The sequence below is a fragment of the Dreissena polymorpha genome, chromosome 10 (assembly GCF_020536995.1).
Source record: "Dreissena polymorpha isolate Duluth1 chromosome 10, UMN_Dpol_1.0, whole genome shotgun sequence".
NCBI lineage: Eukaryota > Metazoa > Mollusca > Bivalvia > Myida > Dreissenidae > Dreissena > Dreissena polymorpha.
In genome coordinates, this window is record NC_068364.1 from 12,050,887 (window position 1) to 12,075,523 (window position 24,637).

The following is a 24,637-nucleotide window of genomic DNA, read 5'->3' on the forward strand; positions in this document are numbered from 1 at the left end:
AATAACACAAGTACAGCATTTAAACAGCTAAATTAGAACAATATTTCCTCCAATGCCAACACTCAGGATAACATTGTTAAAATATTCATTGATTTTTTTCTTTTAGAATTTGTTTTCCATCTTCCAAAAAAATCCAAGACACATACAATTAAATATGTAAACAACATTGAAGTAGCCATGGCAACTGCTAATGGCCATTAATATATTGTAAATATTTAAGTTTATAACTCTTGAATTAAGAGGAAAACCTGGACATTACCAAAATCAACAATTCAGAATTTCAATTACAATATAAAAATCAACCACTTAACAATCATGCAGTTGTAATTATATTTGTAACTTGTGTTTTATATGTAAATAAACATAATCTCTTAATTATTTAATTGCTTATACAATTTACAATCAACAATTACAACCATATTCAACATTTTCATTCATTGTTTGACCAATCATTAAAGCCAAATAAATCATAAATTAAACAGATAATAGTTTCATTCTAAAAAACTCATTAAATTAATTATCATCACAACCTTTGCCGTTATCACAATCACCAGTTTTACATTTATCAAATTTCATTTACATTTCAATAACATTTCAAACAATTTAACCTCTTTTACCATGCAATTATTATTCCAATACCTGATTTCCACTAATAAAAAAAAATCAATACAAATTAAATCACACTGACTTAAATAGTATATCCCTGTGTAAGAAAAATACAAATTTTGTAAGCTCTAGTAAAACACTAGATGCAAAAATAAATTCTATAAAACTAGTTCCATGATTATTATCTCAATACATGAAGAAAGTAAGTATATTGCAACAAACACCCTCATGAACTGCTGCCAAAAGTAAATTCTACTTCCCCAATATTCATTATCGTCTGTCAGTTGGTACTGAAGATGTTTATACAATAGGCAGATGTGAGCATGCAAAAAGCATATATATTCAGGTACTGCCTGCCAGAGAGGGTACAAAAGGTTGGGCACAATATTATTACCAATCGGCTCCATGAATTACTGTTACATAAACAATATTTGCACGAACTTCATATTGCGTTACTGTAACATAAATAATATTTGCAAGAACATCATATTTGTATCTCAAAAATCAAAGAAGAAAAAGGTGTGTCAATGGTAGCAGTACCCCTTTTAAATTGAGTCAAAAGAACAGAAACCAATGGCATGTCAAAAATTGTTTAAAAAAAAAGGTACCACTTTAAAAAGTGCATAAAGGAATAGAAAGTAATACTCCTGTAATAGGTGTGTCAATGGTACAGATAGAAGAACCGCTTTTACAGATGTCTCAATAGAATAGTAACCCTTTTACAGGGGTCTAAATGGAACAGATAGAAGTAACTCTTTTACATTTGAGTCTATGGTATAGATAGTAGTACCCCTTTACAGGTGTGTCAATGGTACAGGCATTTTTCACCTTTTACAGGTGTGTCAATGGTGCAGACAGTACTACACCTTTCACATGTGTGTCGATGGAACATGCAGTAGTGCCCCTTTCACAGGTTTGTCAATGGTACAGGCAGTATTAAAGCTTTCACAGGTGAGTCAATGTTACATAATTATAGTAGCACTCTTTTTACAGATGAGTCTATAGTACTGTTTTCACAGGTTAGTAAATGGTACAGATACTAGAACCCCAGTTACAGGTGTGTCCCCCATATTACAGGCAGTAGTCCCCTTTTTACAGGTGTGTCCCCCATATTACAGGCATTAGTGCCCCTTTTACAGGTGTGTCAATAATACAGGCAGTAGTGCCCCTTTTACAGGTTTGTCAATAATACAGACATTAGTTCCCTTTTACAGGTTTGTCAATAATACAGGCAGTAGTGCCCCTTTTACAGGTGTGTCAATAATACAGGCAGTAGTGCCCCTTTTACAGGTGGGTCAATAATACAGGCAGAATTGCCCCTTTCACGGGTATGTCAATGGTATAGGCAGTAGTACACCTTTCACAGGTGTGTCATTGGTACAGGAAGAACTACACCTTTCACAGGTGTGTGAATGGTACAGGCAGTAGTACACCTTTCGCAGGTGTGTCAATGGTACAGGCAGTAGTACACATTTCACAGGTGTATCAATGGTACAGATAGTGGTAACCCTTTAACAGGTTTGTCAAAACAACAGAAAGTAATACTCCTGTAACAGGTGTGTCAAAGGAACAGAAATTGGTATCCATTTAACAAGTGTGTCAAAAGAACAGAAACCAATTCTTCTTTAACAGGTATATTAATGGTACAGAAAGTGGTATCCCTAAAAGAAGATGTGTCAAAACAACAGAAAAATTCTGTTACTGGTGTGTCAATAGAGAAGAAATTGGCATCCCTTTTACAAGTGTGTTGAAAGAACAGAAACCAATAATTCTTTATAAGGTATGTCAATGGTACATAAAGTGGTACCCTAAAACAGGTGTGAAGAAAGTACAGTTTTTAACAGTTGAGCCAAATATACTAAAAGAAGTATCTTTTAACAGGTGTGTCATTGGTGCAGCGATTAAATTCCTTTACCAATTGTGCAGAAAGTAATATCCTTTAACAAGTGTGGTACAGAAATTAGTACCCTTGTAACAGATGTGTCAGCTGGTCAGAAAGTATTACCCTGTTGTGTCAAAGTAAAGTACAGACAGCGGTAACTGTATAAAAGGTAAGTACATAATGCATTTCCCCTTAAAAAATGTGTCTATGGTACAGAAAATAATACCCTTAAACATGTGTGTCAAGAGAAAAGAGAGTACAACCCTTAAACAGGTTTGTCAATGGTATAGAAAGTTGTATCCCTTTAACAGGTGTGTATAGTTTTAATAAAACAGACACTTCCTCTTAAAACGATGCCAGAGAAATACTTTTTACTGTTGAACAGGTATGTAAGAAAAAAACTGCAACTTCAAGTTGCTCATGAAAAAATATTTGGAAGAGATTCAAGGCAAGTCCTTTAGCAAAATATACTGGCAAAGAAACATGTTTGTTGATTAGTAATGCAGATTTGTTCTGTTTCTCAACTTTTTTTAAAGGTAATGTATTCAGTTTCATAACATGTTACTTCTGGATTTTTTTTTAAAAAAATCACTGTTTTGATGCAATTGAGCCTTGTTTTGGGAAAACAGGGTCTAATGCAGCCCACACAGGCTTATCAGGTACAACACGTTCCCCCCTAACTGAATTTTCACCAAGAAGATACTTTCCTATAATGAAAAATATAAAAAATTGAAAGTGTTGTCACTTATACGCCTGTGCAGACTGCACAGGCTAATCATGGACATCACTCCACACACATGCATTAAGCCCTGTTTTCCCATAGCGAGGATCATTAATAAGGCATCGCAAGCACATATGCAAATTGCTAAGCATGACTCATCATGCCTAAAAAACAAATTGACCAATTCAAATGATAAATGAAAATCTCAACGAGGAAAAGGAGTTGAAAGATGCATTTGTTGCACGATTAGTAAGCCTGATAACAGTTTGGCCTACAAATTAATCAAAGCATTTAAATACCCAAGCATTACTAGAAATTCCTCAAATGTAATTAATTAAGGCAATATGCTGGTGAGTGTTAAAATAATGTATCAGCACAAAATGTCTCTATTAGATACGATAGTTTAATGCTTCAACCTGATAGATAACTGCTTTAGCATCATTTGCACATTCACACTCTGCCCAATGCTTTTAACTGTAATCTTTGAAAAAAAGTACCTTACCAAATGATTTATATCCATCTGCGTATTATATAAAATCAATGTCAAAATTTTAATTCCAGGATAAATCTTCACAACAAAAATCAAATTCCTTAATAGTAAATTGTTTAGAAGTTACTTCAAAGTGAATAGTCATACAATATTCAAGATGAATAAAACTTTCATCTTCTAAAAATTCAGAAAAAAAAATATACATACATAAAACATCACTATCATGTCCGTGAAAACTCACTTGACATGACACCTGTTATCAAATTCAGATTTATCTAACTATAAATAATGATTTCTGATATTTTACTTTAACACACATTTTTGAAAAGTTTAAAATCAAATGCAATTTTTTTTATCCAAGTCCACTTCTCCTAAATACATACAGAAATAAAAAGTTCATCACTTTAACACACCTGTTAACACAACAAATACCCAGTTCACAAAGGGAGTTTGTTTAGAGTCTTAACTATATTTTGTAAAAATAAAACATTATCTTTAATGACTAACATAACCTCTTAAATACCCAGTTTAATCCGTTAAGAACCGTATCTCACAATATTTATTACATGTGCTAAACTGGCTCTGACAAAAGACACAAGGGCAAAAGTATAATATTTTCTCTGTACTTTGTAAACTTGCTGATATAACAAATTCAAATCTTACGCTTGAGACAGACGCTTAGACGCAATTGAATCATAAAATATGAACAAATGCACCAAAAGAAGAGTTCAACCATATTACAACATAATAAATTAATATAAAAAATACATGTATGCATATCACATGACATTAGAGCAGCGTTATCACAAATATAGAACTTAAGTTGAAGCAGCATTTAAAATACGGCAACAGTGTAAACATGTACATAAGATTTATAATTAATAAATAACAAAGATTAAAACACAAATATTTCTTATGACAATCAATACAATGTAAAAATAACCATTAACAACACATTCAGAAGTTGTAAACCAAATAACAGCAAAGCAAAAATAAAGTTCTAATTATTTTGTATTATTTTAATAGAACAATTTCCAATTAAATCATGTTAGAATTAAAATAATTTTCTCATATTCGTTTTAAGTTTCATAAATAACTCTTTGTTGTTGTGATATTAGGATGTTAACAAAATGGGCAATTCCTGGCCAATCCAGATTGCTGTTTATTGAATGATAAACATTGGTAAATAATACATTATTTTTTATAATTAAATTGCAATTTTTATATTCAAAGAAACAGCAATTCTAAAACAACTTATTATTTCACACAAAAAATAAAACAGAGAGTAAAAACTATAGGACACAAAATAGTTATGCCACTTTAATACATAAATAGTTATGATGTATCTAAAAATTATAAGAAATATGTGCACATTTTATAGAAAAATCAAACAATTACATGTACAAGTCAATATGTAAATGTTGAATTGCAACTATTGCAGATAATGAAAGCTTGAGCATTGCACGTAACATTTTCCACTGAACACACAGCTTTAAAAGTTAGATTTGTAATAGTATCACAGCTCTAAAAACTAGAACAAAATCTTCATTTTATGTGACAATGAAGACTCTATGTTTTAACTATAAATTAAGCTGTTTATATTAACACATTAAATCAAAATAAAACAAGGACACTGTTTGGAATATATAACAGTATTTTACTTTATCATGAATTAATGTGATGTTTAAAGTTTTGATAAAGCTCACAATGTACTGTAGTTCAATTGAATATGAAGATAAAACTCTATCAATGATTTGTTATAATATAATAAACCATCAGCTGAATTAGACACACTCTCAAAATATGCAACATACAAAAACTACACAAGATTCTCTGACTATAACAACAGGAAGGATAAAAAATTTAATTCTATGAGCTTACAAAGATCAAAGATCGATGCATCACATAAGATTGAACCAAAAACAAACAAAATCAAAAAAGATAATAATGGATTGCACCTTTAATAATCAAATAAAAAAATGATGAAGCAATAATGTTACAGCACAAAAAGTATAGCAAAAGAACTAATGTTTTATAAAGAACACAAAGGGTCCTCTAAAAGGTGTATCCAAATGGGAGAAAAATGGATGAAATGATTTGGTGCATGTCCACCACCAAGATAATACAACACCAAAAAGGTCAAAAAGCACCTTCCACTATACAAACACTTACTTTTCAGACCCGTGCTTGATATAAGACGACTTCAATCTTGTGACCTTGACACTCGAGGTGGGAATGTCTTCAGCCACCTTTGACCTTGAGGACTCCTTGTCTTCATCGGAGTCAGTGACCTGATCGGACAAATATGGAGAGAAAACTAATACATGCTTTCATGGTTAAACCGCAGGATTCAGTTGTTCAAAATTTTAACCATGTTTAACATGTTACCATGTTTAAAGTTACCATGGAAAAAGTAACCATCTTTCAAATAGCCATGTTTCAAGTAACTGTGTTTTTAAACTAATCATGTTTAACGTAACCATGTTTAAAGTAACCATGGTTAAGGACCATGGTTTAAGTACTCATGTTTAAAGTAATCATGGTTAAGGACCATGGTTTAAGTACTCATGTTTAAAGTAATCATGGTTATGGCTTGGAGACAACTAGCATCAACAGGGCTTTAAAGGCTTAAATGTGTAAAATTAGTTGAAGCTTTAAGATGGTTTTGGACAGAAAGAAATTTATCCAAGGATTATCAAATACAAGTGAGCCAGAACATTAACCATGGTTATCAATATATTATCTTTAAAATTACAGCAAGCTTTCAAAGACTAGCAGTTGAACCAACATATCAGATTTTCATTAGCAACAAAAAACACAAGTCTGACTTCTAAGCTTCTTTTCCAAGATCACTTTAATATGAAATATAATCATAAAAAAATTTTGTCAAGAGTTTTTTATTTCTTCTGAGAACATTTGGAAACTTGGCTATGTGGAGCTTTTGGGGAATATTAATACGTGGCTTTTTATCAATACAATTATATAAATTATGCATACAGAAAATTATAGCAATTTTTTTATAATTTGTTCAATTTAATCATGCAACATGATTTATTAAGATATAAAAAGATTGTTACAAGCAATAACGCCCTTAAAAAAAGTTAATTTCAAAACTTTACTCTAAATCTAACAAACCTTAAAGTGGGAGCGGTCTTCAGACTTGCTTCGACCAGAACCCGAAGTTTTCTTAAATCTCCGTTTCTGTTTCTGTGGCTCTATCACACTCTGAGGTCGGGACTTCTTATTGGGTGAAGTTTGACAGGCATTGTTTGCCGGCTCCATATCACTTAAATAATCCACATTCCGACTCAATATATCGTCTAAACTGGTGTCCATCAAGGATGTTTTCATTCGAGCCAAAGAGTCACCTAGTTTGTCTTTCTTACGTTTCTCCTTCGATTTTCCCTTCTTTTCGTCCTTGTGTGGCTTTTCCTTCGGTTTCTCAATAACTAAAGGTTCCACCGGCTTTGGTTTTGTGAGGACTTTTTCTGCAACAGATCGTTTCATTAATTCAAATTTAGTCAATTCTGGTTCAGGTCGAGGTTTAAGTTTCTTTTTTTCACCACTGGTTTCTGTTTTATGATCATTTGTCTGTACATCTGTTGAAACTGTATTTTTGTCTATGTTTTCTTTCATTTCTTGATCTTTGTCTTTCATAACTTTTGTTTCATGTATGTCTCTTTCAATTTCACTTATCTTTTCAACTGATACTTTTTCTGCCTTTTGTGGCATGGTTTTAACCTTTTCTTTTACATTACCAGAAACCTTTTCTATTTTTGTGGCATCAGCTTCATTTACATTTTCAATAATTTTCATGGTTTCTCTGTTAATATCAACTTTTTCTGATTTTGCATGACTTTCAAATAAAGCTTCATTAATGTGTTTACCTTTGCCTGAAGATATTTGTTTCACATTCTGTTCTGCTGGTCTAACACTTTCAACTTTTTTATCAGAACTAGTTGTGGACTTAATTTCAATTTTACTAACAGAAGTTTGTTTAACAACAGCACCTTTAGCTTCAGATGAAATAATCTTTGACTCAGATTTGTGTGGTTCCACTTTTGGTTCAATTGACTTAGTTTCAGTTTTAGAAGAAATTGAACTTGTTGGGGACTTAATTTCCATTTTACTAACAGACGTTTCTTTAACAACAGCATCTTTAGCTTCAGATGAAATTATCTTTGACTCAGATTTGTATGGTTCCACTATTGGTTCAATATACTTAGTTTCAGATTTAGAAGAAATTGAACTTGTTGGGGACTTAATTTCCATTTTACTAACAGAAGTTTCTTTAACAACAGCACCTTTAGCTTCAGATGAAATAATCTTTGACTCAGATTTATGTGGTTCCACTTTTGGTTCAATTGACTTAGCATCATATTTAGAAGGAATTCCAATAGAGACCAATGGTTCCGAAGATTTTAATGCAGTTGAAGTAGAAGTAAATGAAATTTGAGATGATTCTGTTACAGCCCTTATTGGAGACATGCCTCTTGGTTTAGAAACAGCCACTGCAGAAGAAGTAGCAGAAACTTTCAATGGTTCAGAAACAAACCTTTGTGGTGAGACACCAGTAGCTGATTTTGGAGATGTTGGCACTTCTATGTTTTGGCCTGAAGCATTAGAAACTGCTTGAGCCTTGATACCAAACTGAACTTGTGACTGTTGTTTAGGAGACAAAATGTCCTTTGTTACATTCTTATCACCATCTTCTTTTTCAACAGACTTTTGCGACTTCAGCTGAATGGATGTGTGTTTTGGTTTCTTCACATGAATGCCCTCAACTTTTATCCCTTTTGTTCTTTCCTCATTCAATAAATCTGAAGCTATAGTAGTAATTGGACTTTCAATTTTCTTGCTTACACTTTGAGATGCTTTCTGATCTGCCACTGCAACAGAGGGAGAATCTTTCTTGGTATAACTTGTACCAAATTCAAATGCTGCAGGCTGTTCTGAAGATCTGTAAGAAACCCTGCCAAACTTTTGTTCTGCTGTCTTCTTTCTTTCATTCCTAGGGGAAGAAGGTGGCTTACCAATTCCAACCTTATCATCCTGTCCACTATTACTTCTATCCACTTGTTTATCTTCAGATCTCTCAAAATCTTTTGTGGATATGGAAACCCCTTGTTTAAATTCTCTTGTTTCGCCAACAAATTGAGGTTTATTGTCTTTACTATAATGAGTCTTCTCAATCACATTTGAAGTAACTGCAACTTTCTCATGATCATTTAAATTTACTCCCAACATTTGCTGTATCAAATTTCCCTTTTTATCACCAATTACATCAGAATTTGAGACATGTTTCTCTTTTGAGCCAATGGAAACAGACTGTTTTTCTTCTGGCTTTTTAGAATACACAGTTCCAAGTTCAAATTTACTAGCATCAAATGCACCAGCTTTATCTTCAGCTTTAAATCTTGATTTTGCTCTGTCAATATTTTCTTGAATCTTTTTCTTTCTGATTTCCTCAGCAGACATTTTTGATAAATCTTCTTTCATAAAATCACCTTTCTCTGAATCACTTACCTTCCCCAGAACTTCTTCCACTGATGGCAATTTACGACGTACTCTTGTAAAAGAATCACTTCTATCTCTATCTGAATCACTTTCACTCTTTTTTGTTTCTACTTTAACATGTTCCTCAAGCTTACCAACAATGTGTTTATTTACATTATCTATATCCTCACTCTTAGCTTCCTTTTTAGCATACACTGTCCCAAATTCAAAATAACTTTTTGTATCTCCAGTTTTTTGTTTTGAGATTCTACCATCATCCACATTAATCCCGACCCTTTTTGATGTTGGGGTAACACTAGATGCTTCACTACTATCTGTCAAAACATCATGTCCTTTCTCTGTATTTGCAAATGCCCCAAATCTTACTCCATCACTTGGTCTATATCTCTGAGAAGCATCCTGATTTTCACTTTCTCTAGAACTTGATCTTATTCTGTCTCTAGTAGGGGACTCTCTACCACGGTAAGGAATATCCATTGCACGTTCTGCCAGTAAAGTTCTATTAAAATAGCTTCCAGCACTAGCCCCAACATCTCTCTCACTTCCACTTTTATCACTGTCTCTTCCGTACCGTTCAAAACTCCTATTAGGAGAATCTTCCCTTGATGATCCAACCTTTTCAGCATGGCCAATTTTCATATTTTTAATAGCATGAATCTTATCAATTAACTTTCCTGGGTCATATTTCTCATCATGAGAATCATAAATGTCATGATCATGCCTAGTCTGAGAACCAAGCTCAGCTAAATGCAGCCCTGTATGTTTCAGTGTATCTTGGTAAGCAGGATGGTATTCCACTCCCAAGTCCTTCTCATTTTTCAAGCTTTTAGATCTTGTTACACCCACTGAAATATCGTCTTTTTTATCAGGTTCAACTTTCAAGCTTTTGGACCTTGAAATAGAGGAATCACTATCCTTATGTGGAACAGACGACAAGAACAAAGAAGGTAGTTCACCATCACCACCACTAAATTTCTTCTGGATTGCCTCTAATTGTCTTCTTCTATCCTCCTTATACTTTGCTATGCGTTCTTGTCTAGCTAGCTGAGATTCATCTGCATTAGTATCTAAAACCACAGAATCATCTTTTGATTTTTCTTCCTGATGTTTGATTTCATTTGGCTTTTGCCCCGACAAAACTCCAAGTTCTAAAGATTTAGCCTTAGCATATTTCTTATACCTTTTTTCAGTTTTCCCTTGCACTTTAGTCTTGTGAGTGTCTGTTTCACTTTTTTGATGCTCAACTACTTTCTCTTTGATATTTTCAACATTTTCTTTTTGCAATTTTTCTTTTTCGATTTCTGTTCGTTTATGTAATGGTGATGCTGATGGTGCTGAAACACTTGCTGATACAGATGTCACTGATGGCTTCGGTGAATAAACAGAACCAAATGGAGATGAATGATCAACCTTTTCAAATTTCTTAGACACTGAAGTTTTCTCTTTTGTTGATCCAATTAACATTTCTGCTTTAACACTCTCTGAATCAAGCTTTGGATCAACACTTTTTGTGGACTTAACTTCAATGTGTCCATCTCTTTTACTGATCTGATTATATTTATCCCTATCTTCTACACTTTTATCACCTATCTCAGATTCGTCTTTTCTGTTTTCAATGTATTTTGCCTTCAAATCATCTGAGACAAGCTTCTGGCGAGCAAGCTTAGTTGACTGTCTATGTTTATTGTCATCAGTTTTTATAACATTAATATCACCAGCACTTCCTTTATCTGACTTATTTGATGAGGCGCTGCTATTTGCCCCTGATGTCATTCTATCTGGTTTATCAGATTTAAACTCGGTAGCGAAACTTTGAGCATTACCAGTAATAAAATCTGATTTTCTATGTTCTTGGATTTTAGCCCTGGCTGCTCTGAGTCTTTCAAGTTTCTGAGCAGTGGACTCCTCTTCAACACCCTGTTCACCTTTCTTGTCATCCACTTTCTCAGTCTTAGTTTCCGATTTCTTTTCGCTTTCCGAAAGAGCATGGCGACGGAGAGCTTGTCGAAAATTAAAAATCAAATCATCCGTACTCACATCCTTGTGAGCCTCACCCTCTGCTGCCCCTGCTACCTTTGAACTTTGACCTTGTGGGCTGGGAGCTGGTATAGAGGCTTGACCTTGACCTTCAGAGTATGACCTTGATGAGGATTGATTATCGTGTCTTGAGGTGAATGAATCGCGCTTCCATGCCTCCGTATCGCTCCCAGTGCTAGTTTTACTCGATCTTTCTACCGTCCTCAACTTTTCATGCTGAGTATCGTGAGGACTGGATGCTGCCATTGCCTCCTCGAAGTTGCCACTCCGTCGCCATGACGAAAATGGTGTCCGAACTGATGGATCGCCGGGCTGTTTTTCTGCGTTCTCTTGGTATCTGTGCTTCAAAGCATTAAACAGGGATCTGCAAATATAGATACAATTAAAATTAGAAAGTTATTAACAACAATATAACAAGATTATAACTGCATGAATAATGGCCTTATATTGCTAACATTAATTAACTTTATGATTCTGTAAAGAATCTTTAATGTCCTTTGACTGATGTTCTGTTATTTATTACCTCCCTTATTTAGAAAAAAATATTATTTCCCTTAAATATTTCGGTTCTTGTACAAGTTTGCAAATAATAGTTTGCAACGTAAATGTCTGTGAAAAAAAGCTTACCTGACATATTTGGTGAAAATCAGGTATGTTTTAAAGAATATAAAATCAAGTAATTGTTTTTGAGGATCAGGATCATTAACAAAGCTAGGTAAATGTCTATTATAAATATCTGAATAGTAAATAAGCAATTAGTTCAATTGTGCCGCAGCCTGGGTAAAGTGGGTTTAATGAACAGGCTAATCAGGGACCAAAGTTTCCACTTTTATGGTATTTTTTATTAACTAGACAGAAAATGTAGTCCCCGATTTGCCTGTGCTGATTGCACAGGCTGTCTGCACAGGCTTATACGAGATGACACTTAAAGCACAAGCATTAAGCCTTGTTTTCCCAGAGTGAGGCTCATTTGTTTCAGTAATACAGACACTGGCTAGTACCCTTCAGTAATACAGACACTGGCTAGTACCCTTCAGTAATACAGACACTGGCTAGTACCCTTCAGTAATACAGACACTGGCTAGTACCCTTCAGTAATACAGACACTGGCTAGTACCCTTCAGTAATACAGACACTGGCTAGTACCCTTCAGTAATACAGATACTGGCTAGTACCCTTCAGTAATACAGACACTGACTAGTACCCTACAGTTATACAGACACTGGCTAGTACCCTTGAGTAATACAGACACTGGCTAGTACCCTTCAGTAATACAGACACTGGCTAGTACCCTTCAGTAATACAGACACTGGCTAGTACCCTTCAGTAATACAGACACTGGCTAGTACCCTTCAGTAATACAGACACTGGCTAGTACCCTTCAGTAATACAGACACTGGCTAGTACCCTTCAGTTCTCTTGAATGTTGCCCAAACATCCAAATATTATTTACCTACATTTGTATCATTCAAATTTGAAGTTTAAATGCTGAAATGTTATTCTTGATAAAGGAAAATAAAGTTGAATTGTTGAATTGTTGAAATCACTTAAACAGATTGAACAAACATTTGCTAGAGGGAAATTGATTATACCTTGCTTTGAATTATAAAGCAGCTTTCTTAAAAATGATTGATATATTAGATACTCTGGTGTTGATATTTCTGGTTTAAATGTTTTTAAATTATGAATATTGTTTATATCTTATACCCTTTCCCCCATAAAAAGCAAAGTGAAAAAGGCTTTTGCAACCAGCATAAAACCAGAACAGCCTGCGAGTAACTTGCAGTTTGTTCAGGTTTTAAGCTGTTTGCTGCTCATCAGTATCTAAGGGTTGAAAATGAAGCCTTTAAAACTTGAATTTAGTAAGAAAGGTATTTAATTTAATTTAACTTTCTATGTGACAACAAATGCGGCAAAATACGTATCTAAGTGGTAAAGGGTTAATTTTTTCCCTTTACAAGGCTGATAAGGAAAGTTACCATGGATACTTACTTATCCTCAGTTCCAGTTGACCGCTCTGAAGAATGGCTGCTTGCGGAGTCCCCCGAGTTGACACGATGCCGGCCTGGTTCCTTCGGCTGTAGATGGGGCTGGCGTGGTCCCGGGTTCCGATCACTGAGGCTAGAAAACACTGATATTTCCATTCACTGAGGCTAGAAAACACTGATATGTCCAATCATTAAGGCTAGAAAACACTGATATGTTAGAAGTGCAATCTTTTACAAAATTGATGCAATAGTAAAATATTCATCAAACAAAATTTTACTTAATTTTCTGATCACTCCGGTTACAATGAACTAGCAGGATATCCCTGATACATTAGTAAGAAATGTAATGCTTAATGCATATTAAAATACAACAGTTGAATACATCCGTACCCCTCAAATCTAACCCTGATATTGTTAGTCGAACAGAAATAGTCCTCTTTCTACGTCAAAAGCAATTCAAGTTACATTTATCACTGTGGTTACAAACCTCCCACAAGTTTAGTTAAATACCATATATTTTAGCTCTATTGTGTCAAAAGATTAAAAATTATTGCGACACTATCGATTCAGTTGCCTGGGGTAGAACCACTACTTGGTGTCTTAAGAGAATATCTTGAGAATGATTACAGAGTGGGGATTGAACCCTGGACCCCCTGATCACTAGGCAGGCACCATATCCACTATGTGCGGATTGAACCCTGGACCCCCTGATCACTAGGCAGGCACCATATCCACTATGTGGGGATTGAACCCGGGACCCCATGATCACAAGGCAGGCACCATATCCACTATGTGGGGATTGAACCCTGGACCCCCTGATCACAAGGCAGGCACCATATCCACTATGTGGGGATTGAACCCTGGACCCCCTGATCACAAGGCAGGCACCATATCCACTATGTGCGGATTGAAACCTGGACCCCCTGATCACTGGGCAGGCACCATATCCACTATGTGCGGATTGAACCCTGGACCCCCTGATCACTAGGCAGGCACCATATCCACTATGTGGGGATTGAACACTGGACCCCCTGATCACAAGGCAGGCACCATATCCACTATGTGCGGATTGAACCCTGGACCCCCTGATCACAAGGCAGGCACCATACCCACTATGTGCGGATTAAACCTGGGACCCCCTGATCACTAGGCAGGCACCATACCCACTATGTGGGGATTGAACCTGGGACCCCCTGATCACTAGGCAGGCACCATACCCACTATGTGGGGATTGAACCCTGGACCCCCTGATCACTAGGCAGGCACCATATCCACTATGTGGGGATTGAACCCTGGACCCCCTGATCACTGGGCAGGCACCATATCCACTATGTGGGGATTGAACCTGGGACCCCCTGATCACTAGGCAGGCACCATACCCACTATGTGGGGATTGAACCCTGGACCCCCTGATCACTAGGCAGGCACCATATCCACTATGTGGGGATTGAACCCTGGACCCCCTGATCACAAGGCAGGCACCATATCCACTATGTGGGGATTGAACCCTGGACCCCCTGATCACAAGGCAGGCACCATATCAACTATATGGGGATTGAACCCTGGACCCCCTGATCAATAGGCAGGCACCATATCCACTATGTGCGGATTGAACCCTGGACCCCCTGATCACTAGGCAGGCACCATATCCACTATGTGCGGATTGAACCCTGGACCCCCTGATCACTTGGCAGGCACCATATCCACTATGTGGGGATTGAACCCTTGACCCCCTGATCACGATGCAGGCACCATATCCACTATGTGGGGATTGAACCCTGGACCCCCTGATCACAAGGCAGGCACCATATCCACTATGTGCGGATTGAACCCTGGACCCCCTGATCACTAGGCAGGCACCATATCCACTATGTGCGGATTGAACCCTGGACCCCCTGATCACTAGGCAGGCACCATATCCACTATGTGGGGATTGAACCCTGGACCCCCTGATCACAAGGCAGGCACCATATCCACTATGTGAGGATTGAACCCTGGACCCCCTGATCACTAGGCAGGCACCATATCTACTATGTGGGGATTGAACCCTGGACCCCCTGATCACAAGGCAGGCACCATATCCACTATGTGCGGATTGAACCCTGGACCCCCTGATCACTAGGCAGGCCCCATATCCACTATGTGGGGATTGAAACCTGGACCCCCTGATCAATAGGCAGGCACCATATCCACTATGTGAGGATTGAACCCTGGACCCCCTGATCACAAGGCAGGCACCATATCCACTATATGGGGATTGAACCCTGGACCCCCTGATCACTGGGCAGGCACCATATCCACTATGTGGGGATTGAACCCTGGACCCCCTGATCACTAGGCAGGCACTGTATCCACTATGTGGGGATTGAACCCTGGACCCCCTGATCACTAGGCAGGCACCATATCCACTATATGGGGATTGAACCCTGGATCCCCTGATCACTAGGCAGGCACCATATCCACTATGTAGGGATTGAACCCTGGATCCCCTGATCACTAGGCAGGCACCATATCCACTATGTAGGGATTGAACCCTGGATCCCCTGATCACTAGGCAGGCACTGTATCCACTATGTGGTAATTGAACCCTGGACCCCCTGATCACTAGGCAGGCACCATATCCACTATGTGGGGATTGAACCCTGGACCCCCTGATCACAAGGCAGGCACTGTATCCACTATGTGGGGATTGAACCCTGGACCCCCTGATCACTAGGCAGGCACCATATCCACTATGTGGGGATTGAACCCTGGACCCCCTGATCACTAGGCAGGCACTGTATCCACTATGTGGGGATTGAACCCTGGACCCCCTGATCACTAGGTGGGCACCATATCCACTATGTGGGGATTGAACCCTGAACCCTGGACCCCCTGAACACTAGGCAGGCACTGTATCCACTATGTGGGGATTGAACCCTGGACCCCCTGATCACTAGGCAGGCACTGTATCCACTATGTGGGGATTGAACCCTGGATCCCCTGATCACTAGGCAGGTACCATATCCACTATGTGGGGGTTGAACCCCGAACCCCCTGATCACTAGGCAGGCACCATATCCACTATGTAGAGATTGAACCCTGGACCCCCTGATCACTAGGCAGGCACCATATCCACTATATGGGGATTGAACCCTGGACCCCCTGATCACTAGGCAGGCACCATATCCACAATGTGGGGATTGAACCCTGGACCCCCTGATCACTGGGCGGGCACCATATCCACTATGTGGGGATTGAACCCTGGACCCCCTGATCACTAGGCAGGCACTGTATCCACTATGTGGGGATTGAACCCTGGACCCCCTGATCACTAGGCAGGCACCATATCCACTATGTGGGGATTGAACCCTGGATACCCTGATCACTAGGCAGGCACCATATCCACTATGTAGGGATTGAACCCTGGATCCCCTGATCACTAGGCAGGCACTGTATCCACTATGTGGGGATTGAACCCTGGACCCCCTGATCACTAGGCAGGCACCATATCCACTATGTGGGGATTGAACCCTGAACCCCCTGATCACTAGGCAGGCACCATATCTACTGTGCAACCAACAATGTTTCAGTGCAATGCTTGACAGCAAAGCAAATGCAAAAGTTATATATTAAATACAATTGCCTTAATAATCAACATATCTGACAAGCTGAAGATGAAAATTCCAAACAAACAAGTGATGTGTTTGTGAAACACTATGTCCCCATATATTTGACCTTTGACCTTGAAGGATGACCTGGACATTTCACCACTCAAAATGTGCAGCCCCATGAGATACACATACATGCCAAATAACAAGCTGCTATCTTCAATATTGCAAAAGTGTACATTAAATGAGCGATTTTGACCCATATATTGACCTTTGACCTTGAAGGATGACCTTGACCTTGACCTTCCACCACTCAAATGTGCAGCTCCATGAGATCCACATGCATGCCAAATATGAATTTGCTATTTTCAATATTGCAAAAGTTATGGCAAATGTTAAAGTTTGCACACAAAAAACAAACCAACAGACAGGGCAAAAAAAATATGTCCCCCACTATTGTGGTGGGGGACATAAACATATTAACTGTATGAATGTATTATGCCATTACTAAGCAATATTTATAACTTTCATGTTTTGATGATTATGTTATATCTACATTATGATGTTGATGAATAACTATGAGCATGCTGATGATAATGATGAGTGCTGATGATGCTTGATGATGATGATGTCAGATGATGATGATGCTTGATGAAGAAGAAGAAAAAGAAGAAGAAGAAGATGATGATGGCTATAAAATGATGATAATAATCATTATAATAATCATGTTATTATTATACAATATTTACCATGACCCCTTTATTCCCATGATCTTCAAAAATGTACAGTACTATACAAACACACACACACTAATGTCTTAGAAATGTTCCTGCCCAGCCAACATGGCTTATAAGTAACCTCAGGTATTTTCGTGGAACACTATCTGACTTCTGTTAACACGGGCTGTCCCAAAATCCATGGGAATAATTTTAAAACACATTCACACCTGAGCTAAATGGAAAAGGCTGAAAAAAATGCAATAAAGGCTCAGAAATTACATGGAAGTCTTGTATTTCATGAAGCTTTAACTTAATTTATCATTCCAAGGCCCAGCTGCCTGTAAGAAATGTACTAATAAGATTGTGGACATTAGTTGGAATCAAAGACTGACCACTGGGTTTGAGACAAGGTCATATAATTATTGGAATCTTGTTCTGGGAAACTGGGATTAATGCATGTGCGTAAAGTGTTCTCCCTGATAAGGATTAATGCATGTGCGTAAAGTGTCCTCCCTGATAAGGATTAATGCATGTGCGTAAAGTGTCCTCCCAGATAATGATTAATACATGTGCGTAAAGTGTCCTCCCTGATAAGGATTAATGCATGTGCGTTAAGTGTCCTCCCTGATAAGAATTAATGCATGTGCGTAAAGTGTCCTCCCTGATAAGGATTAATGCATGTGCGTAAAGTGTCCTCCCTGATAAGGATTAATGCATGTGCATAAAGTGTCCTTCCTGATAAGGATTAATGCATGTGCGTAAAGTGTCCTCCCTGATAAGGATTAATGCATGTGCGTAAAGTGTCCTCCCTGATAAGGATTAATGCATGTGCGTAAAGTGTCCTCCCAGATAATGATTAATACATGTGCGTAAAGTGTCCTCCCTGATAAGGATTAATGCATGTGCGTAAAGTGTCCTCCCTGATAAGGATTAATGCATGTGCGTAAAGTGTCCTCCCTGATAAGGATTAATGCATGTGCGTAAAGTGTCCTCCCTGATTAGCCTGTGCAGTCTGCACAGGATATTCTTGGAAACACTTTAAGCCTACACTGGATTTTTGTTATGAATAGATTTTCTTTACACCAAAATTCCATAAAATTGGAAAATGTATTCCCTGATTAGCATGTGTGGATTGCACAGGCTAATATGGGACAACACTTTACGTACACGCATTAAGCTCCATTTACCCAGAGAAGGCTCATATTTATTTGGGCTGTATGATGCCCTTTAGAAAACTGCTCTGTTGCATTACTTATGAAACTACCCTCTCATGTCAACAAAGATAAGAACTGCAGTAAAAAAAGAAAATGTCTGCCAGAATCACTTATTTCACCTGAAGAAAGCACCCGCAAACCAAATCTTTGATTCCAGAATTCCTAAAAAAAAAATGGTTTGCAAAAAGAAAGGGTGTTGATTGGGTAATTAACAGAGTACATATAACAGAGATAACGGAGTACTTAAAATGACCCTCAGCTGTCTACAAAGGCTGGAAATATGATGGAACAGAACAATGGTGCCAAAATAATTTTTTCTCCACACTGAAACCAGATAATGTACATGAACTTGAAGGAACACTAGATTTATCATCCATTCTGATATAAATTATAGTTTTTTGTTGTAATAAATAAATCTTTCCCCTCCCCCACTGGGTTACCAAGTAATCAACACAATTCATGTAAATCTGAAAAACTGAAGACCACTTTATCAAATTCATGTCATAATGCGTCACTATAGATACACTCATATTCATAGTGTACTGACTCTCAAAGATTCCTGGAGGTTGTTGTATGGTTTATGGGAAGTGTACATGTATTTGCCTAGTCATTCTGCAAGCATACCTTAAAAGTTATTTAACATAATATGTATTGTTAGTTATTATGAAGATGATGGTGGCAATGATGATGATGGTGGCAATGATGATGATGATGATGATGATGATGATGATGATGATGATGATGATGATGATGATGATGATGATGATGATGATGATGATGATGATGATTATGATGATGATGATGATGATGATAATGATGATGGTGATGTGCAAAGTATGTAACATGCCAAAAAAGACAATATAACAAGATCAGGTTAAACTATTCCAGAAACTAGCACAACCACAATCACTTAAGTGACTCATGATTAAAAAATATTCAAACTTTCTAGATTTGTTGAAGATAAAAAATCATGGAATTCTGTGCTAAAAGCTGGAATGAAAGATTTTATAAATCTTTGAAGATTATCTTGTGTGTTCTGCTGTATGAAATCCTATTAGCTGATAAGCCAAAGCAATATCAGTGGCATTTGTACCTCGCTCTCTGAATACTTGGCTTAAATCATGTGTGTAAAGTCTTCTCACATATAAGCCTGTGCAGTCTGCACAGGCTATCAGAGACAACACTGCACAGGCTATCAGAGACAACACTGCACAGGCTATCAGAGACAACACTGTCCACCTTCACTAGATGTTTTTATGAGAAGATACTTTCTATTAACATAATCATCCATAAAAGCCAAAAGTGTTGTACCAGAGTGATTCACCTGTGCATACTGCACAGGCTAATTCAGAACTACACTTTACACACATGCATTAAGCCCTGTTTTCCCAGAACAAGGCTCATTTTACAAGGCCTCTATGTCCGCATTATTGTTCAATTAAAAATGTTTTTAAATATTTGGTTTAAACATATTTATTCAAGAATGTGTTTACAACATAAGTTACCAACATCCTTAGTTTAAAGCATTGGAACGTTAGTTAAGATAGTAGGGTTCCTTTCCAATATTTTTTAATATTTCACGGCTGAATTGTTTATTAGATTTTTTGTCATTGTCTGCAGTATTGAAGTCACATCTTGGAAGGCAGTTCAGATTTGGCCTACACTTGCCCAGAGGGCATATTTTTCCATATTTATCACTATATTGAACATTTCTGTATATGAGACGCGCTTTGTGAAAAGGGGTTTAATACATATGTGGAAAGTGTCATTCCATATTTGCCTGTGCAGTCTGGACAGCACAGGCTAATCTGGGACAAAACTTTACGCACATGCATTAAACCCCCTTTCCACAGAGCACGGCCCATATACATTTTATAACTCTTATTATGTCAATGTGAGCACTTCGCTGCTTTGCAATACTGTAAATTGTGCATTGTGACCTGCATAATTTAGACACAATGACTGGAACATAGCATGGGCAAATAACTAAGGAATGTTTGAATTACTGAGGATGATAAAAAGATTCTTTCACATCTATGCTTCATGGTGATGCAATATTTGAAGTTTTAATTAATCCACTTGAGCAATATATAATAAGTTATTTCCACAAACTTTTAGCATTTCATGCTTCTGACACGCCATAGCAGTCCAGGAGAAAACAAGACTATTCCAAGCAATATATGTCCCCTACCTGCAGCTCCACCATTGTCAGAAATTCCATCATTGTCATATTCTTTTATAATTTTTTATTTGTTGCCTTAGCAAAGAGTATTTTTGACGCAGGAACAAAATGAAATGACATGCATAATGTCCATATTGCCATCTATCCATGTTTCAAGTTTCATAAAACAAGGGCTGTTTGTAAATCATGCATGCCCCCATATGGGCTGTCAGTTGTAGTGGCAGCAATTGTGTGAATACGTTTTTGGCACTGTGACCTTGACCTTTGACCTAGATACCTGAAAATCAATAGGGGTCATCTGCCAGTCATGATCAATGTACCTATGAAGTTTCATGATCCAAGGCCTAATTATTCTTGAGTTATCATCTGGAAACCACCATTTTACTATTTCAAGTCACTGTGACCTTGACCTTTGACCTAATGACCTGAAAATTAATAGGGGTCATCTTCCAGTCATGATTAATGTACCTATGAAGTTTCATGATCCTAGGCGTAAACATTCTTGAGTTATCATCCGGAAACCATTTTACTATTTTGAGTCACTGTGACCTTGACCTTTGACCTAGTGACCTGAAAATCAATAGGGGTCATCTACCAGTCATGATCAATGTACCTATGAAGTTTCATGATCCTAGGCATAAGCATTCTTGAGTTATTATCCGAAAACCATTTTACTGTTTCGAGTCAATGTGACCTTGACCTTTGACCTAGTGACCTGAAATTCAATAGGGGTCATCTGCCAGTCATGATCAATGTTCCTATGAAGTTTCATGATTCTAGGCGTAAGCATTCTTGAGTTATCGTCCGGACACCATTTTACAATTTCAAGTCACTGTGACCTTGACCTTTGACCTAGTGACCTGAAAATCTATAGGGGTCATCTGGCAGTCATGATCAATGTACCTATGAAGTTTCATGATCCTAGGCCTAAGCATTATTGAGTTATCATCCGGAAACCATTTTACTATTTCGAGTCACTGTGACCTTGACCTTTGACCTAGTGACCTGAAAATCAATAGGGGTCATCTGCCAGTCATGATAAATGTACCTATGAAGTTTCATGATCCTAGGCCTAAGCGTTCTAGAGTTATCATCCGGAAACCATCTGGTGGACGGACCGACTGACGGACCGACCGACATGTGTAAAACAATATACCCCCTCTTCTTCGAAGGGGGGCATACAAATATGAAGAATTTTTTAAGTTATCGCAGGATACAGAAAAAAACATTTTCAGCAGTATTTCTAGTCTATTTGTTGCCATAGCAACCAGAATTTTCGACATAGGAGCAAAATGAAAAGACGCGCATAATCTCCATATTGTCATCTATCCATGTTTCAAGTTTCATGAAAAAATATGCAGGATCCAGAAAAGTGTGACAGACAGACAGACACCAGTACTTGGTGTCTTTGAGGGAGATCTAAAGAGCACCCCACAATGGGGATCGAAATCGTGACCTCCTGGTCACTAGGTGGACACCATATCCATTTTACGCCACCGCGACCTTCAATATACTCAATATACTTGAATATATATTCAATAATTCTTTGGGGGAATACAATATTAAAAATAAAATGTAACAACCCAACTGATAGGGCCACATCTTAAATTGCATCTTAATTTTTAAGATTGACATTCAAGAAGTCAAGGAGGAGAGTCTTTGACGCCAACAGTTTGCACCATGTTTGCATGTTACAAACCAACCAGCATAATGTAAGGCCTCATCTAGCATCATGTATGTTCATCAACAACAGATGTAGCCAATATGTGATGCATTCCAGCCAATATATGTGATAACATATCCTGCTATCTTCCTGAAATTGCCTAGGTGGCTGTGAAAGATAATTGCACTTGGATGTGTTCAGGGCATGGTGCATAACCCTTTGCATGCTGGGAAATTTGTCGTCTGCTTAAATGTTGTCTGCTGAATTTCTAAAATTAGCATTTTCTTCGATTTTTTTTCAAAGAATACTATCAGAATAGCAAACAGTATGGATCCTGATGAGACGCCACGTTTTGTGGCGTCTCATCTAGATCCAAACTGTTTGCAAATGCCTTCAAAATTTGGTTCCAGCACTGAAAGAGTTAAGGTATACATGAGCAGTGCTTTGAGAAACAAAGGCTGAATACATGGTGTAAAGTGTTGTCCCAGATTAGGCAGTGCACAGGCTAATCAGGGATATTTTTCTTCTAAACTGAGTTTTCCCTCAGAAGATACTTTCATATAAAAAATACCGTAAAAGAAGGCAGTATCTTTGTTTATTTGCCTGTGCAGACTGCACAGGCCAATCTGAGACTTCACTTTTTGCACAAGCATTAAGCCCAGTTTTCCCAGAACGAGGGTCTAATTCTTTAACCCTTTACCACTTAGATACATATTTTCACGCATTTGTAGTCCCTTAGAAAGTTGTCTTTAACTTGTATACTTCTTACTAGATTCAAGTTGTTCAGGCTTCATATCCAAATCTTAGATACTGATAAGCAGCAAACAGCATAAACCTGAACAGACTGTGAGTTTCTCGCAGACTGTTTTGGTTTAATTTAACTAAAGAATTTTGCTGGGATAATGACGTCATTTTGTAAAAAAAATGACATTATTTCACAGTAAACAGTGAAAATTATCGATAATTTTCACTATTAATTTTCACTGTTTAAAACAGTGAAATTATCAGTTTTAATTCACTGATATTTCTTTATAAACAACCGGAAAGCATTAAATAAATAAGAGAATCAAGCACAATCATGGGTGGAAATTTTTTAAAGGAAAATACCAAATCCGTTAACATTAACATCCATAAACAAGGTTCTAGGTTCAGGAAAAATGGCTTTCAGCCTTTGATTTTCGTTTAAAACTTATATTTTGCCCAAGAAACACAAATACATTATTTTATACATACATGTAGATAAGAAAACCACCAGTTGAAAATTAAGCCCTGTGAAAATCTATGTACTGCTACATATTCCAATTCCTTTACAATTTTACTGTAGACAATAAACAGAATGGTGAGATTTTTTTCCTAATTATTTCTGTATTGGATTGCTTAAGAGTTAAGAGTCTCTTGGCATTAGTAAATTATTTATTTTTTTGCCTTTACACATTTCAATCAGAAAAAACACTTTCGGCAATTCTGTTTGTTTTTTTCCTTTACATGAAAAATTTCATAAAAGTGGAAAGTGTCGTCCTTGATTAGCCTGTGCAGACTTCACAGGCTTATCGGGGACCATACTTTATGCACATGCATTAAGCCTGTTATCTCAGAACTAGGCTCAATTCTTTTTCTCTCCATAGACATTTCAAGCTTATACCAAAAATTAGATTTAACTCAGAACTTACTTGAAAGACATTTATGTTTAACCTTTTACCACTTAGATACGTATTTTGACGTATATGTTGTCCCTTAGAAAGTTAACTTTAATTAAAGACCTTACAAGATTCAATGTTTAAAAGTTTCATTTCCAACTATTAGATACTGATAAGCAGCAAACAGCATAAAACCTGAACAGAATGTGAGTTACTCGCAGGCTGTGCTGGTTTTATGCTGGTTGCAAAAGCTATTTCACTTTGCTTCTTAAGGGAGAAAGGATAAGAGTAGAAAGGTTTGGTAATTCATTTACCTGAGGAGAATGGTTAAATAACAAACATCCAAGGGAGCCTAGCAATATATACAAGTTTCAACTATAAACAAGGTTGC

At 37.3% G+C, this 24,637-nt stretch overlaps 1 protein-coding gene and 1 long non-coding RNA gene across 2 annotated transcripts in view; both read right to left on the reverse strand.

Annotated features, from left to right (window-relative positions):
- LOC127847988 (microtubule-associated protein futsch-like) overlaps window positions 1-24,637 on the reverse strand; it is a 196,489-nt gene that overhangs the window by 116,043 nt on the left and 55,809 nt on the right. The window contains 4 exon segments of the mRNA XM_052380241.1: window positions 5,872-5,990; window positions 6,835-7,856; window positions 8,004-11,617; window positions 13,246-13,374. Coding sequence (XP_052236201.1) covers window positions 5,872-5,990; window positions 6,835-7,856; window positions 8,004-11,617; window positions 13,246-13,374 — 4,884 coding nt within the window.
- On the reverse strand, window positions 21,225-22,086 carry LOC127847012 (uncharacterized). Its single transcript, XR_008033783.1, has 3 exons — window positions 21,850-22,086; window positions 21,415-21,559; window positions 21,225-21,266 (listed from the first exon to the last, which is right to left on the reverse strand). It is a non-coding gene; the product is annotated as an uncharacterized LOC127847012 (long non-coding RNA).